The sequence below is a fragment of the Polyodon spathula genome, chromosome 7 (genome assembly GCF_017654505.1).
Source record: "Polyodon spathula isolate WHYD16114869_AA chromosome 7, ASM1765450v1, whole genome shotgun sequence".
In the NCBI taxonomy this organism is placed as follows: domain Eukaryota; kingdom Metazoa; phylum Chordata; class Actinopteri; order Acipenseriformes; family Polyodontidae; genus Polyodon; species Polyodon spathula.
In genome coordinates, this window is record NC_054540.1 from 3,758,628 (window position 1) to 3,775,729 (window position 17,102).

Consider the following 17,102-nt stretch of genomic DNA (forward strand, 5'->3'; position numbering starts at 1 on the left):
TGCAGTGCTCAGTGTCCAGTGCTCAGTGCTAGGTGTGCAGTGTGTAGTGCTCAGTGCTAGGTGTGCAGTGTGCAGTGCTAGGTATGCAGTGTGTGGTGTGTGGTGCTCGGTGCTAAGTGTGGTATCTCACCTTGTCTGGATGGATGGAGAGCAGGGTTAGCAGTCTCTGGAAGGCAGTGCTAGGTGTGCAGTATGCAGTGTGCAGTGCTAGGTGTGTGGTGCTCGCTACACAGTGTTCAATGCTAGGTGTGCAGTGCTCAGTACTTGGTGTGGGGTCTCACCTTGTCTGGATGGATGCTAGATGTGCAGCGCCAGGTGTGCGGTGTGCAGTGCTATGTGTGCGGTGTGCAGTGCTAGGTGTGTGGTGTGCAGTGCTAGGCGCGCTGTGCTAGGTGTGCAGTGCCAGGTGCGCAGTATGCAGTGCTATGTGTGCGGTGTGCAGTGCTAGGTGGGTGGTGTGCAGTGCTAGGCGCGCAGTGCTAGGTGCGCAGTGTGCAGTGCCAGGTGCGTGGTATGCAGTGCTATGTGTGAGGTTTGCAGTGCTAGGTGTGTGGTGTGCAGTGCTAGGCGCGCAGTGCTAGGTGCGCAGTGTGCAGTGCCAGGTGTGCGGTATGCAGTGCTATGTGTGCGGTGTGCAGTGCCAGGTGTGCGGTGTGCAGTGCCAGGTGTGCGGTGTGCAGTGCCAGGTGTGCGGTATGCAGTGCTATGTGTGTGGTGTGCAGTGCCAGGTGCGTGATGTGCAGTGCTAGGTGTGCAGTGTGCAGTGCTAGGTGTGCGGTATGCAGTGCTATGTGTGCGGTGTGCAGTGCTAGGTGCGCAGTGCTAGGTGTGCAGTGTGCAGTGCCAGGTGTGCGGTATGCAGTGCTATGTGTGTGGTGTGCAGTGCCAGGTGCGTGATGTGCAGTGCTAGGTGTGCAGTGTGCAGTGCTAGGTGTGCGGTATGCAGTGCTATGTGTGAGGTGTGCAGTGCTAGGTGTGCAGTGTGCAGTGTGCAGTAGGGTCTCACCTTGTCTGGACGGATGCAGCGCAGGACCAACAGTCTCTGGAATGCGGTCAGCAGGTCTTCCCAGGGATCTGGCAGGGGAAGCTCATTGGGGTGGGAGGCATCGTAGATCTTCTTCCACTCTGCCACCTGAACACACAACACTATTATGGCAAAAACCCCTTCATCTTTAACAATTTTTTAAATATAATTGTACTAATAACGGGACTTTTTTTCACATAACTAGGCTACCATGTTTGCACAGTATATCAGGCAGTTTCCCATGCTTTTCCCAGGCTGATAGTACACATGTATTGCTTTAGAAATGCTTTGCCACAGCTCTCCGTGACTCACGATGCAGGACTAGGTGTTATTGCATTTTACTTTGACTCCACTTAAGGGGGCTTTGTTGTAACTGCAGCTTATTAGAAAGTAGCCCTGCATTGAGAAAAAAGATGGCTTGTATTTTTCAAAGCACTGCTGGATAAATCTCTCTTTCTGAGCTCAAGGAAAAACCAACATGAAATACCTTTTCTAGACATTGGTTTCTACTGCAGTTTCATATTCATAAAACAGCTCTCGCCTCAGAAAGGTTCAGCGAGTCCCAGATTTGTATTTAATTAAGCTTGTTCTTAAATTGTGAAATCAGGTCTGTAGTCTCTCTGAAGTCGGTGAGTGAACATGCTGCTTTATGTGCTCTGAAAAAAGAAATAATTCGTTCCAGGATAAAATAAGAAAACCTCTTTCATTCGAGAGGGGCAGCCAGTCTTTTGGTTTAAAAACCTTTTTTTTTTCTTCCCCACCCTTTCACTAAATCTTTTCACCTTAAGAGGTCTGTACTTGTAACAAAGCCAATATTCTATTATCAGCACTGTTGAGAGTGACGGACCAGCGCGCTCAGAGCCCCTCTCCTATTGTAGGGTAGGCAAGGTGAGCTGAGAGAGAGATAGAGAGTGGCGTACTGGGCAGGGTAACGAAGAGCAAAGGGTTCAGACAGCCGGTCCGGAGGTTAATTATTTCATTTACATTGCTGGAACATGTGTGTTGATGCATCTAGATGGCTGCAAGAACGATGCACGATGTCTGGTGCCTCGTGTAATAATAAAAGTCTCGTTGACTGTGTGGATCCCTTCATTCTCTGGAACCCTGCATCTTACCACTTAAACACATGTTTCACACACTGGCTGAGTTGTTCTGAAAGTGGGTACTCACGTTGGAGCAGAAGTGCTTCCTGAGGCTGGAGAAGGAGGTCAGGGTGGACAGGCGCACCAGCTCGCCCCAGGATTGGCCCTTGAGCCAGGCGGGGGCTGGGTTTGAGTAGGGATTCTCCAGGGCCACACCCCCGGTCAGTAGGAAGCGCCACTCCGCCTCGTCCACTCGGCCGCGGTTCCGCTGCAGCCCCACGCAGAGCAGGAAGGAGAAGAGCATCTTGTGCTTCTCAAACAGCGAGCGGCACACGTTCTGGTACACACTGTGGGTGATGAGGGTTATCATTCTGCACTGTACTGGGATTCTTCTGTGCTAAAACAGGGGTTTTCATCCAGAACTCTGTTTTTTTTTTTCTTTTAGTATTTCTACAAATAATGTGTGTTTTGCAGGTCTCTCTCTCACCTGTATGTGAAGTGAGTGTGGGGGAGTCTGGTCTCACCTGTATGTGAAGTGAGTGTGGAGGAGTCTGGTCTCACCTGTATGTGAAGTGAAAGTGGAGGAGTCTGGTCTCTCTCACCTGTATGTGAAGTGAGTGTGGGGGAGTCTGGTCTCTCTCACCTGTATGTGAAGTCAGTGTGGAGGAGTCTGGTCTCTCTCATCTGTATGTGAAGTGAGTGTGGGGGAGTCTGGCCTCACCTGTATGTGAAGTGAGTGTGGAGGAGTCTGGTCTCTCTCATCTGTATGTGAAGTGAGTGTGGAGGAGTCTGGTCTCTCTCACCTGTATGTGAAGTGAGTGTGGGGGAGTCTGGTCTCACCTGTATGTGAAGTGAGTGTGGGGGAGTCTGGTCTCACCTGTATGTGAAGTGAGTGTGGAGGAGTCTGGTCTCACCTGTATGTGAAGTGAGTGTGGGGGAGTCTGGTCTCACCTGTATGTGAAGTGAGTGTGGAGGAGTCTGGTCTCACCTGTATGTGAAGTGAGTGTGGGGGAGTCTGGTCTCACCTGTATGTGAAGTGAGTGTATGTGAAGTGAGTGTGGGGGAGTCTGGTCTCTCTCACCTGTATGTGAAGTGAGTGTGGGGGAGTCTGGTCTCACCTGTATGTGAAGTGAGTGTGGGGGAGTCTGGTCTCTCTCACCTGTATGTGAAGTGAGTGTGGGGGAGTCTGGTCTCACCTGTATGTGAAGTGAGTGTGGGGGAGTCTGGTCTCACCTGTATGTGAAGTGAGTGTGGAGGAGTCTGGTCTCTCTCACCTGTATGTGAAGTGAGTGTGGGGGAGTCTGGTCTCACCTGTATGTGAAGTGAGTGTGGGGGAGTCTGGTCTCTCTCACCTGTATGTGAAGTGAGTGTGGGGGAGTCTGGTCTCACCTGTATGTGAAGTGAGTGTGGAGGAGTCTGGTCTCACCTGTATGTGAAGTGAGTGTGGGGGAGTCTGGTCTCACCTGTATGTGAAGTGAGTGTGGAGGAGTCTGGTCTCACCTGTATGTGAAGTGAGTGTGGAGGAGTCTGGTCTCACCTGTATGTGAAGTGAGTGTGGGGGAGTCTGGTCTCTCTCACCTGTATGTGAAGTGAGTGTGGATGAGTCTGGTCTCTCTCAACTGTATGTGAAGTGAGTGTGGAGGAGTCTGGTCTCACCTGTATGTGAAGTGAGTGTGGGGGAGTCTGGTCTCACCTGTATGTGAAGTGAGTGTGGAGGAGTCTGGTTTCACCTGTATGTGAAGTGAGTGTGGGGGAGTCTGGTCTCACCTGTATGTGAAGTGAGTGTGGAGGAGTCTGGTCTCACCTGTATGTGAAGTGAGTGTGGAGGAGTCTGGTCTCTCTCACCTGTATGTGAAGTGAGTGTGGAGGAGTCTGGTCTCTCTCACCTGTATGTGAAGTGAGTGTGGAGGAGTCTGGTCTCACCTGTATGTGAAGTGAGTGTGGGGGAGTCTGGTCTCACCTGTATGTGAAGTGAGTGTGGAGGAGTCTGGTCTCACCTGTATGTGAAGTGAGTGTGGGGGAGTCTGGTCTCACCTGTATGTGAAGTGAGTGTGGAGGAGTCTGGTCTCTCTCACCTGTATGTGAAGTGAGTGTGGAGGAGTCTGGTCTCTCTCACCTGTATGTGAAGTGAGTGTGGGGGAGTCTGGTCTCACCTGTATGTGAAGTGAGTGTGGAGGAGTCTGGTCTCACCTGTATGTGAAGTGAGTGTGGAGGAGTCTGGTCTCTCTCACCTGTATGTGAAGTGAGTGTGGAGGAGTCTGGTCTCTCTCACCTGTATGTGAAGTGGCTGTGGAGGAGTCTGGTCTCACCTGTATGTGAAGTGAGTGTTGAGATTGCTGATCCTCTCGTGCAGCAGTGTGGATCGCTCGCTCTGGGTGATGGAGTTGATGTAGAGGTTGATGAACCAGGCCAGGGAGTACTGGTACATGGGGTCGATGTTTGCCAGGTCCGAGATGACAAAGAACAGCACACTGGAATGGTTCGCAACCTGCACACAGACAGACAGACAGGCAGACACACACACACACACAGACATGCAGACAGACGGCAGGGACAGGCAACACAGCTTCAGTAAAAAGGTAAGGTCCATAACATATGAAGTCGGCAGCGGGGTATAACAAACACACTGAATCTCTCATATACTGAATGCTTGTGTGATGCACTCAGGGACAACTTAGAGGGCGAGGCGAGTTAAACATTGTGTGGGACCCTCTGGCCTACTTTTAAACATCTAGCAGGAGGCTGCAGGCAGAAAGGAAAGGGGCGCTTGGAAACTGAGTTAGGCCTGGGCTGACACAAAACAATTTGTAACCACCAGTGTATCAAATGCTAGCTTGTAGAGCAGAAGAGCTCTTCTGGAAGAGGTTGAGGACAATGAAAACTCAAGTGCCCTTTAGGAAGAGGCAATGAAGTACACAGTGAACGCTGCCAGTGAGGAGCGTCGTGTGGGGAGGTGTGTGGACAGTGGTCAGGGCCAGTAGATAGAAGCGTGGTTGAAGTGGTCAGTGCAGGTCTGTGCAGTGCAGTGCTGTGTGGCTCCTCACCGGCCGGTACCCGTCCCGCGTGTCATCGATCTCCCTCTCGGTTGCCGTGGTGATCTCCTGCTTCTCCAGGATCTCCTGTGACAGCTTCCTGCTGGAGGACAGAATGTTGATGGCTCGTTCGTCCTCCAGGATGTTCCCCTGTGACAGGGAGAGCACCTCCAGGATTTGATCCTCGATCTCCTTCAACTGCTTCCTGTAGGGTGGAGAGAGCCAGGCAGGGACAGGGCTACTGGTTACTTGTTACTCCCATTGCATAGCAGTCTGATCCACTCCTGGTTTCACTGAGTTTAATCAGACACATCTGTGCTTGTTACATATACACACACCATGGCTAATCAAGCTCGTAGTAAAACTTGGAATGCGTGAAAATGCTACGCAATAGGAGTCTTAGTTTCCATGCCTGCTGGTTACTGGTTTCTGGTTAGGCTTCCTACTCAAACTGTTGCAAGAAGATTGAGGTGTAATACCTACCGTTCTCCCCCTTTTCTTTTTCTATCTTTTGGGACCATTAAGAGGTCAATCACACTTCACCACTTGGATGTGGAGTCCACGTCCACCCTAACCCTAACCCTAACCCAGTGATATACACTAGGTCATATACACTAATTTTAACATTGAAAGCATTGAAAATAATTCAAAGCAGTTTGTCACTGAATTGATTTCGTTTTTTTTTTTTATATTTGTAATAAATGCATCACTGTTGAGTGTTTTCCAGTTGTGAAGGTGGCTGACCTGTTGCGCGCCCCCTCCAGGTACAGCTGGTTCTTGCTCTCCTCCAGCTCAGGCTTCTCCTCGGCTGCCACGATGCTCAGCAGCTGGTCCTCCAGGCCCATCTGGGTGATCATGAAGTTGAGGAGAGTCACCTGAGAAGATACGAGAGGAGAAAAGAGGAGGAGAGGAGAGGAGAGGAGAAGAGAGGACAGGAGATGAGAGGTGAAGAGAGGACAGGAGAGGACAGAAGAGGAGAGGCGAAGAGAGGACAGGAGAAGAGAGGAGAAGAGAGAAGAGGACAGGACAAGAGAAGAGAAGAGAGGAGAGTACAGGACAGGAGAAGAGAAGAGAGGAGAGTACAGGAGAAGAGAGGAGAAGAGAGGAGAGGACATGAGAGGGGAGGAGAACTCAAACCAGGCAGTGCAGTCCATAGGAGCATTCATAGAGATCACCCATTGCATTGGTCTGAAGGAATTCATTGCTATAGTGCACAGATAATCAATTTGGAAAGCCATCCCCACACTGTGTGGGTATTAGAGTACCTTCACAGAGACCTCTGGAAGTTTGTGTTGGATGGTAGGGGGGTATTAGGGTACCTTCAAGGAGACCTCTGGAAGTTTGTGGTGGATGATGGGGAGTATTAGGGTACCTTCACTGAGACCTCTGGAAGTTTGTGTTGGATGGTAGGGGGGTATTAGGGGAACTTCAAGGAGACCTCTGGAAGTTTGTGGTGGATGGTGGGGGGTATTAGGGTACCTTCAAGGAGACCTCTGGAAGTTTGTGGTGGATGGTGGGGGGTATTTGGGTACCTTCACAGAGACCTCTGGAAGTTTATGGTGGATGGTAGGGGGGTATTTGGGTACCTTCACAGAGACCTCTGGAAGTTTGTGGAAGTGGTGATGCTGGGGTATTGGCTTACCTTGACGGAGACCTCGGGCAGGTAGTGGGGGTTGCGGAGGCGGGTGGTCAGGTACAGTCTGAAGTCGTGGCTGTACTGGATGGTGGACTCGCCCAAGCGCAGGTACTCCACCCCATTGTGTTTGAAGGTCTGTCGCAACATCAGAGGCTCCAGCACCGGGTCCAGCTCCTCAGAAAGGTTCTCAAGCAGCATGGGAGTACCGAACTGACAAAGGACACAGCACAAGAGAATCAGAACACAATAGAATCAGAACAACAGATCAGAAAATGAGCGTATCACAACACAGGAGAAACGGAACACAAGAATCAGAACACAACAGAATCGGAACAAGAGAATCAGAACAACAAAATCAGAATGTAAGAGAATCACAACACAAGAGAGGAGGCCATTCAGCCCATTAGTGCTTGGCCCAGTGATTCAGCACCACCAACATGGCTAGGTGACCCATTCCATACCCTCACCACTCTCTGTGTAAAGAAGGGTCTCCTACCCTCTATCCTAAGTCTATCTCCACTTCATTTCCAGCTGTGTGTCCTCTGGTCCAGGTTTCTGTGTTGCACTTAATGGTTAGGGTTAACTTTGTCAACCCCTAAAGTGTAAAGGCATTAAATTAAACACCTTGTGTGTAACTCTTTACAAGTGCTTTCTAATTTTGAAAATAAATAAATAAATAAATCATTAAATAATGTACAGTCATCTCCGGCGAAGAGAACAACCCTCGGGAAACAAGTGCAGTGTTCTTGCAGCCCTTAGGGGAAGTGTTCCTATACGCAGAGACCACTGTACTTTGAAAACTGTCCCCTTGTCTTTTTTTTTGTTCAATACTTTGCACCCCTAAGTGTTAAGAGTTAACTACACTTTGAAGAAAAAAAAAACACTTTGTTTATGATGTTCATTTAAAAATAGCAGGCTCAACCAATATAACGCTTTTCTAATCAAATGCAATAGAGCTATACAGGTGGTTCTTCCACATTTCACTGTCACAGGAGTTAAAAAACAAAGAGTCAACTACGTGTTTGTGGAAGCCAAGGAAACATGGAGAGGAGCAAATCAAACCAAAAGACTAACCTCTGCCTTGTAGAGCTTTGAATAAACCCTGTTTAGAAACATCTCTCCAGACAGGTGCAGCCATTTCCACACATCATAATCATAAAAGACCAAGTGAAAGCATTTCTGCTTATAAGTTCATAACACCCACCTAGGAAAGGTCAAGTCATATTACAAGGAAACAATCTAAAGTAGTGTTGGGGTTACGACGGCGCACCTGGATGCAGTTTCCCAGCGTGCGCAGGTAGTCTGGGTCTGAGGCTTTGCACACGTGCAGCTTGTTGAGCTTCTCCATGTTCTTGAGCCACTTGTTGGCCTGGCCCTGGGGGTCTATCATAAGAGGCCAGCGGCGCGAGCAGGTCACGATGATGGCATTCTCCACTGAGAACCTGAGCACACATAGACACACAGAGACACAAACACACAGAGACACATGCAAACAGACGCACAAACACACACACACACACACACACACACACAAGAGTTTACTTGTCCAGATTTAATGCGCGAGACATGCAAATGGAATACAAGAGTGACCTGGTGCAAGCTGGGCTCGCATTCATACAGCAGATTACAATGGAATGCAAGCTGGCACAACACACAGCAGGCCCGTGACGATGCATATAAATGACTCCATTAAAGAAAGAGCTCTTGAGTAGTGTTATGACAGGCCTGTACATCAGCTTTGATAGCATGCAGTCGGGGGTGGAGGGGCCACTGTGAACAAGGTACATAAGCACCTAAAATAACAGATATAAGGTGGCTCAGATATTGGTAAACATAACTCTGAGTTAAAGAGTGTGTAGAAGGACCAGCTTTATGTCAGCCCTTCAACGTGTTCACCCAGCATAACAGTCCCTAAAATATCTCTACAGGGGCTGTTTGTACAGTACAGATACAATAGCCAGGTTAAATCCTCGGGAGACACAATCTGGAATGACTCAGATGTTTGTGTGATTATGCCCACGGTCCCCTTGAGTGATTATTAAAAAATATATCAAATAGAAACTACACAGTAAATATGAGTGGAGAGATGAGTGGTTATGGATTGTAGATATGTGGATGGATGGATCAATTAATGAGTGGAGAGATGGATGGATGGATTAATGAACAATGAATTCATCAAAGCCATCCATCCCTCTACCCATCCATTATACATCCTATTGAATGAATGGGTGGACGGATGGGTGGGTGGATGGATGGATGGCCGGCCAGTTGACTGGGTGAATGAACGAGTGATAGATGGATGAATAGCAAGGTGCTCACGTGTCACGGGGCAGCCCATAGAGCTGCCACTCCATGATGCTGACAGGGTCCCCCAGCGTAGCAGACAGGGAGAAGTTGGGGGAGACTGGGATCTCCTTCTGCTTACACATCCTTGACCACTCCTTCAGAACCTCCTGCAGATAGACAGAGAGGGGGAGGAAGCGATAGAGACCGAGAGGGGGTATTTTAATACACAGCTATCTCAGCACCTTTTCATGTTTTGCAAAAGGCACAGCTGATGCCAATGCGCTGCAGTAAAGATCTTCAAGAGAAAGTCGTACACAGAATGCTCCGCACTCCCATAACACCCTGCAGTCAGTAAGCATGAAGAGCTCCAGGCTCACCTGTCTGAAGTGAGGCGTAAAGGGCCCCAGGTATGCCACCAGCCCAGCGCTGAGCAGTACGTCCCCCACGATGTTCTGGTAGGTGTCCTGGAGCTGCTGGGAGATCTGTAACCAGCGCTCCTTCTCCCCTCCCAGACCACTTATCAGCTTCTCTGCACGCTCCAGTTTCAGCCTGCACAGAGGCAGACACAGACAGACACACACACACACACACAGACACGCACACACAGACAGATACAATCAGTATCTATACTTTACCTCTTTGTTTTTCTTACTTTAAAACACAACACACAAGTACTGTAGCTGCTTTAGTAGCCAACAGCCAGCAGCAGTTCCCTCTCCAGTGGTACAATGGTATACAACATGGTGCAAATTGCAGCATTGCTAGCTACATATTTCACTTGCATCTATGAAAAATTGAATTGCTCTTGCCTCCCCTTCTGTCCTTCTCCCTCCCCCTGCTCTTACTCTCTCCCCAGTCCTGCCCTTCTCCCCCTGCTCTTACTCTCTCCCCAGTCCTGCCCTTCTCCCCCTGATATTACTATCACCCCAGTCCTGCCCCTCTCCCCCTGCTCTTGTTCTCTCACCAGTCCTGCCCCTCTCCCCCTGCTCTTGCTCTCTCCCCAGTCCTGCAATCGCTCTCTCCCCAGTCCTGCCCTCTCCCCCTGCTCTTGCTCTCTCCCCAGTCCTGCCCTCTCCCCCTGCTCTTGCTCTCTCCCTAGTCTTGCCCTCTCCCCCTGCTCTTGCTCTCTCCCCAGTCCTGCCCTCTCCCCCTGCTCTTGCTCTCTCTCCCCCTGTCTTGCCCTCTCCCCCTGCTCTTGCTCTCTCCCCTTGTCTGTTGCCCTCTCCCCCTGCTCTTGCTCTCTCCCCTGTCTTGCCCTCTCCCCCTGCTCTTGCTCTCTCCCCTGTCCTGCCCTCTCCCCCTGCTCTTGCTCTCTCCCCTGTCTTGCTCCGAAGAAATAGAGACGACTCCCCCTGCTCTTGCTCTCTCCCCAGTCCTGCCCTCTCCCCCTGCTCTTGCTCTCTCCCCAGTCCTGCCCTCTCCCCCTGCTCTTGCTCTCTCCCCAGTCCTGCCCTCTCCCCCTGCTCTTGCTCTCTCCCCAGTCCTGCCCTCTCCCCCTGCTCTTGCTCTCTCCCCAGTCCTGACCCTCTCCCCCTGCTCTTGCTCTCTCCCCAGTCCTGACCCTCTCCCCCTGCTCTTGCTCTCTCCCCAGTCCTGCCCCTCTCCCCCTGCTCTTGCTCTCTCCCCAGTCCTGACCCTCTCCCCCTGCTCTTGCTCTCTCCCCAGTCCTGACCCTCTCCCCCTGCTCTTGTTCTCTCCCCAGTCCTGACCCTCTCCCCCTGCTCTTGCTCTCTCCCCAGTCTTGCCCTCTCCCCCTGCTCTTGCTCTCTCCCCAGTCCTGCCCTCTCCCCCTGCTCTTGTTCTCTCCCCAGTCCTGTCCTCTCCCCCTGCTCTTGCTCTCTACCCAGTCCTGCCCCTCTTCCCCTACTCTTGCTCTCTCCACAGTCCTGCCCCTCTTCCACTGCTCTAGCTATCTTCTCCCAATATTGACCTTGCTCTCTCCCCCAGTCCTGCCCCCTCTGCCCCAGTCCTGACCCCTCTCCCACTCCCTTGCATGCTGCCTCACTTGGTCAGCTCGATACTCTCCTCCAGGCTCCTCTTCTCCAGTAGTTTCTGGGAGAGCTGCTCCTGCAGTCCGGCTAGCTTGGTGCTCACCACGGCGAGCTCGGCCCGCGTCACACCAAGCTTCTCCATCTGGACCCCCAGCTCTGCCTCTGCTGCCTCCAGCCGCTGCCGCTTCGGGGCTACAATCTGAGGGGGTCAGGGGGCACAGTGGGAGAGGATCACATGACAGCACCATGACACACACAGATTAAATAAGAATTGAATCTAATTAATCAGGGTAACCTGCATGTGGCCCAGTGAATATACTGCATGTATACATAGTCTATCAATAGTAATAATGTGCAGTACCTTGGCCACTTTGTCATAGACTTCGATGGCCCTCACCCAGCTGCACAGCCCCTCGCAGGCCGAGGACACGTTCTTGATGACAGACGGCTGGAACTCCGGGTTACTGATTAAATCCCGTCGGATCTGAGCAATCACCTTGTGGGGAATGTTATCCTTATCGAACTCCTGAGACGGGGGAGCAAAGGGATGGGGAACAGCTTAGGAAACAGTCAAAACGCACGGCCACAAAACTGAGCCAGATTATCAGACCCAGCCCCTTTTGAACCAGATCAACCAGCATATATCTGCTCTACTATAGAGAGAAGAAACAAACACGCTGCATCATAGTGCATTGGCATAACCTGTTAATATGCAGGTTGTTCTGTGAGCCGGCTGTGCAGCGGTCTCCATAGCGATTATATCCAGTACTGAATAGAGTGGTTACAAGAGTGCAGTGATCCTGCACTGCAGCTTGAAGTGTAAAACAATACTGTCTATTTCCAGCAGAGGGCGCTGCTGCTTTTTGGGATTTGCTGGTGGACTATATAGTGACTCTCCTCAATCCATCCTTAAGCAGTAGACAAAAAGAGGGAGACAGAGAGAGAGAGAGAAGATGGGAAATACTTTGAGAGACTCCAAAAACTTCATGTCTCCGAGCATCTTCTTAGCAGAGGGCCAGTAATCGTCGCTGCTCCTGCCGTTGGGGTCCACCTTCTTCTCAGGCTTTATTCCCTGAAAACAAGACAGTAATTTCAACCGGGACGCACACCCATACTTTGCTGAAAGCTCAAATGCAGTTTGGTTTATTCCGGAGCTTCTCAAAGAGCTTTCATTTTAAACCGATTAAAGAATTGATACCACTGCACCACACTGCCTCCCTCCCAGCCCCTCCTCTCACACCACTACACCACACTGCCTCCCTCCCAGCCCCTCCGCTCTCACCACTACACCACACTGCCTCCCTCCCAGCCCCTCCGCTCTCACCACTACACCACACTGCCTCCCTCCCAGCCCTCCGCTCTCACCACTACACCACACTGCCTCCCTCCCAGCCCCTCTCACCACTACACCACACTGCCTCCCTCCCAGCCCCTCCGCTCTCACCACTACACCACACTGCCTCCCTCCCAGCCCCTCCGCTCTCACCACTACACCACACTGCCTCCCTCCCAGCCCCTCCGCTCTAACCACTACACCACACTGCCTCCCTCCCAGCCCCTCCGCTCTCACCACTACACCACACTGCCTCCCTCCCAGCCCCTCCGCTCTCACCACTACACCACACTGCCTCCCTCCCAGCCCCTCCGCTCTCACTACACCACACTGCCTCCCTCCCAGCCCCTCAGCTCTCAGCCACTACACCACACTGCCTCCCTCCCAGCCCCTCCGCTCTCACCACTACACCACACTGCCTCCCTCCCAGCCCCTCCGCTCTCTCCACTACACCACACTGCCTCCCTCCCAGCCCCTCCGCTCTCCACTACACCACACTGCCTCCCTCCCAGCCCCTCCGCTCTCACCACTACACCACACTGCCTCCCTCCCTCCGCTCTCACCACCCTCCGCCTCCCTCCCAGCCCCTCTCTCACCACTACACCACACTGCCTCCCTCCCAGCCCCTCAGCTCTAACCACTACACCACTGCCTCCCTGCCTCCCTCCCAGCCCCTCAGCTCTAACCACTACACCACACTGCCTCCCTCCCAGCCCCTCCCAGCTCTCACCACTACACCACACTGCCTCCCTCCCAGCCCCTCCGCTCTCACCACTACACCACACTGCCTCCCTCCCAGCCCCTCCGCTCTCACCACTACACCACACTGCCTCCCTCCCAGCACCCTCAGCTCTCCCAGTCCCCTCTCAGCTCTCACCACTACACCACACTGCCTCCCTCCCAGCCCCTCCGCTCTCACTACACCACACTGCCTCCCTCCCAGCCCCTCCGCTCTCACCACTACACCACACTGCCTCCCTCCCAGCCCCTCCGCTCTCACCACTACACCACACTGCCTCCCTCCCAGCCCCTCCGCTCTCACCACTACACCACACTGCCTCCCTCCCAGCCCCTCCGCTCTCTCCACTACACCACACTGCCTCCCTCCCAGCCCCTCCGCTCTCACCACTACACCACACTGCCTCCCTCCCAGCCCCTCAGCTCTCACCACTACACCACACTGCCTCCCTCCCAGCCCCTACACCACACTGCCTCTCCCACTACACCACACTGCCTCCCTCCCAGCCCCTCCGCTCTCACCACTACACCACACTGCCTCCCTCCCAGCCCCTCCGCTCTCACCACTACACCACACTGCCTCCCTCCCAGCCCCTCCGCTCTCACCACTACACCACACTGCCTCCCTCCCAGCCCCTCCGCTCTCCCAGCCCCTCACTACACCACACTGCCTCCCTCCCAGCTCTCCCCTACACCACACTGCCTCCCTCCCAGCCCCTCCGCTCTACACCACACTGCCTCCCTCCCAGCCCCTCCGCTCTCACCCTCCGCTCTCACCACTACACCACACTGCCTCCCTCCCAGCCCCTCCGCTCTCACCACTACACCACACTGCCTCCCTCCCAGCCCCTCCGCTCTCTCCACTACACCACACTGCCTCCCTCCCAGCCCCTCCGCTCTCACCACTACACCACACTCCCAGCCTCCCTCCACAGCCTCCCTCCCAGCCCCTCCGCTCTCCACTACACCACACTGCCTCCCTCCCAGCCCCTCCGCTCTCTCCACTACACCACACTGCCTCCCTCCCAGCCCCTCCGCTCTCACCACTACACCACACTGCCTCCCTCCCAGCCCCTCCGCTCTCTGCCTCCCTCCACTACACCACACTGCCTCCCTCCCAGCCCCTCCGCTCTCACCACTACACCACACTGCCTCCCTCCCAGCCCCTCCGCTCTCACCACTACACCACACTGCCTCCCTCCCAGCCCCTCCGCTCTCACCACTACACCACACTGCCTCCCTCCCAGCCCCTCCGCTCTCACCACTACACCACACTGCCTCCCTCCCAGCCCCTCCGCTCTCTCCACTACACCACACTGCCTCCCTCCCAGCCCCTCCGCTCTAACCACTACACCACACTGCCTCCCTCACCACTACACCACACTGCCTCCCTCCCAGCCCCTCTCACCACTACACCACACTGCCTCCCTCTCCGGGGGAGATGCGATAGTGTTATTGGGTGACGGAGGTGATGGTCTAGGGAGGCGCGAGTTGTGATGTGTGTCGACGGAGGGAGGGTCGGGGAGGCGAATGTTATGTGGTGTGACGTAGGAGGGATCGGGACGCAGAGTGGTGATGTGTGGTTCGAGGAGAGGTCGGAGAGGGCGAGATGGTGAGGGTGGTGACGGAGGAGGGTCAGGGGAGGCGAAGAGTGGTGATGTGGGTGTACGGAGGGAGGGTCGTGGAGGCGAAGAGTGGTGTTGGTGTGACGGCGGAGATCGTGGATGCGAGATAGGTGAATGGGTTGACGGTGGGAGGGTCGGGGGCGAGAGAGTGAATGTGGTGTGACGGGAGGGAGGTCGGGGATGCGCGAGAGGTGATGTTGTGGTGCCGGAGGGAGCCAGCCCCTCCTGCTCTAATCCACTACACCACACTGCCTCCCTCCCAGCCCCTCCGCTCTCACCACTACACCACACTGCCTCCCTCCCAGCCCCTCCGCTCTCACCACTACACCACACTGCCTCCCTCCCAGCCCCTCCGCTCTCACCACTACACCACACTGCCTCCCTCCCAGCCCCTCCAGCTCTCACCACTACACCACACTGCCTCCCTCCCAGCCCCTCAGCTCTAACCACTACACCACACTGCCTCCCTCCCAGCCCCTCCGCTCTCACCACTACACCACACTGCCTCCCTCCCAGCCCCTCCGCTCTCACCACTACACCACACTGCCTCCCTCCCAGCCCCTCCGCTCTAACCACTACACCACACTGCCTCCCTCCCAGCACAACCTGCCTCCCTCCCAGCGCTCAGCTCTCCACTACACCACACTGCCTCCCTCCCAGCCCCTCCGCTCTCTCCACTACACCACACTGCCTCCCTCCCAGCCCCTCCGCTCTCACCACTACACCACACTGCCTCCCTCAGCCCCTCCGCTCTCTACACTACACCACACTGCCTCCCTCCCAGCCCCTCCGCTCTCACCACTACACCACACTGCCTCCCTCCCAGCCCCTCCGCTCTCACCACTACACCACACTGCCTCCCTCCCAGCCCCTCCGCTCTCTCCACTACACCACACTGCCTCCCTCCCAGCCCCTCCGCTCTCTCCACTACACCACACTGCCTCCCTCCCAGCCCCTCCGCTCTCTCCACTACACCACACTGCCTCCCTCCCAGCCCCTCCGCTCTCACCACTACACCACACTGCCTCCCTCCCAGCCCCTCCGCTCTCCCACTACACCACACTGCCTCCCTCCCAGCCCCTCAGCTCTCACCACTACACCACACTGCCTCCCTCCCAGCCCCTCCGCTCTCACCACTACACCACACTGCCTCCCTCCCAGCCCCTCCGCTCTCACCACTACACCACACCTCACAATGCGGTATGCCAGGAGGTAGGTCGTGCCACCGGGAGGCGAGAGTGGTGAACGCTCGTGACGGGGAGGTCCACTACACGTGAGGTATGTGGTGTGAGGCGGAGGGTCCCCTCCGCAGGGGTCCCTCCGGTGCGGGGAGGTCGCGAGAGAGGTGATGTTGTGGTAACGGAGGGAGGGTCGGGGGACGTGGTGTGGCGGAGAGGGTGATGTTGTGTCGGTTGCCTCCCTCCCAGCCCCTCCGCTCTCACCACTACACCACACTGCCTCCCTCCCAGCCCCTCCGCTCTCACCACTACACCACACTGCCTCCCTCCCAGCCCCTCCGCTCTCTCCACTACACCACACTGCCTCCCTCCCAGCCCCTCCGCTCTCACCACTACACCACACTGCCTCCCTCCCAGCCCCTCCGCTCTCACCACTACACACACTGCCTCCCTCCCAGCCCCTCCGCTCTCACTACACCACAGCCCCCTCCCAGCTCTCTCACCACTACACCACACTGCCTCCCTCCCAGCCCCTCCGCTCTCTCCACTACACCACACTGCCTCCCTCCCAGCCCCTCCGCTCTCACCACTACACCACACTGCCTCCCTCCCAGCCCCTCCGCTCCGCTCTCACCACTACACCACACTGCCTCCCTCCCAGCCCCTCCGCTCTCACCACTACACCACACTGCCTCCCTCCCAGCCCCTCCTCAGCTCTCACCACTACACCACACTGCCTCCCTCCCAGCCCCTCCGCCTCTCAGCCCCTCCGCTCCACTACACCACACTGCCTCCCTCCCAGCCCCTCCCCTCCGCTCTCACCACTACACCACACTGCCTCCCTCCCAGCCCCTCCGCTCTCACCACTACACCACACTGCCTCCCTCCCAGCCCCTCCGCTCTCTCCACTACACCACACTGCCTCCCTCCCAGCCCCTCCGCTCTCTCCACAGCCCCACTGTCTCCCTCCCAGCCCCTCCGCTCTCTCCACTACACCACACTGCCTCCCTCCCAGCCCCTCCGCTCTCTCCACTACACCACACTGCCTCCCTCCCAGCCCCTCCGCTCTCTCCACTACACCACACTGCCTCCCTCCCAGCCCCTCCGCTCTCACCACTACACCACACTGCCTCCCTCCCAGCCCCTCCGCTCTAACCACTACACCACACTGCCTCCC

The 17,102-nt window shown here is 54.9% G+C and overlaps 1 protein-coding gene across 2 annotated transcripts in view; it reads right to left on the minus strand.

Moving 5' to 3' along the window:
• The window catches only part of LOC121318020 (dynein heavy chain 3, axonemal-like), a 222,943-nt gene that overhangs the window by 21,034 nt on the left and 184,807 nt on the right, over positions 1-17,102 (minus strand). For both annotated transcript variants that reach the window (XM_041254203.1, XM_041254202.1), the window contains exons 56-67: positions 12,016-12,123; positions 11,413-11,577; positions 11,066-11,250; positions 9,438-9,609; positions 9,094-9,227; positions 8,045-8,216; positions 6,781-6,984; positions 5,883-6,013; positions 5,151-5,343; positions 4,416-4,594; positions 2,195-2,453; positions 1,007-1,132 (exon numbers count right to left, since the gene is read on the minus strand). In XM_041254203.1, coding sequence (XP_041110137.1) covers positions 1,007-1,132; positions 2,195-2,453; positions 4,416-4,594; positions 5,151-5,343; positions 5,883-6,013; positions 6,781-6,984; positions 8,045-8,216; positions 9,094-9,227; positions 9,438-9,609; positions 11,066-11,250; positions 11,413-11,577; positions 12,016-12,123 — 2,028 coding nt within the window. The remainder of the gene's footprint in view (positions 1-1,006; positions 1,133-2,194; positions 2,454-4,415; positions 4,595-5,150; positions 5,344-5,882; positions 6,014-6,780; positions 6,985-8,044; positions 8,217-9,093; positions 9,228-9,437; positions 9,610-11,065; positions 11,251-11,412; positions 11,578-12,015; positions 12,124-17,102) is intronic.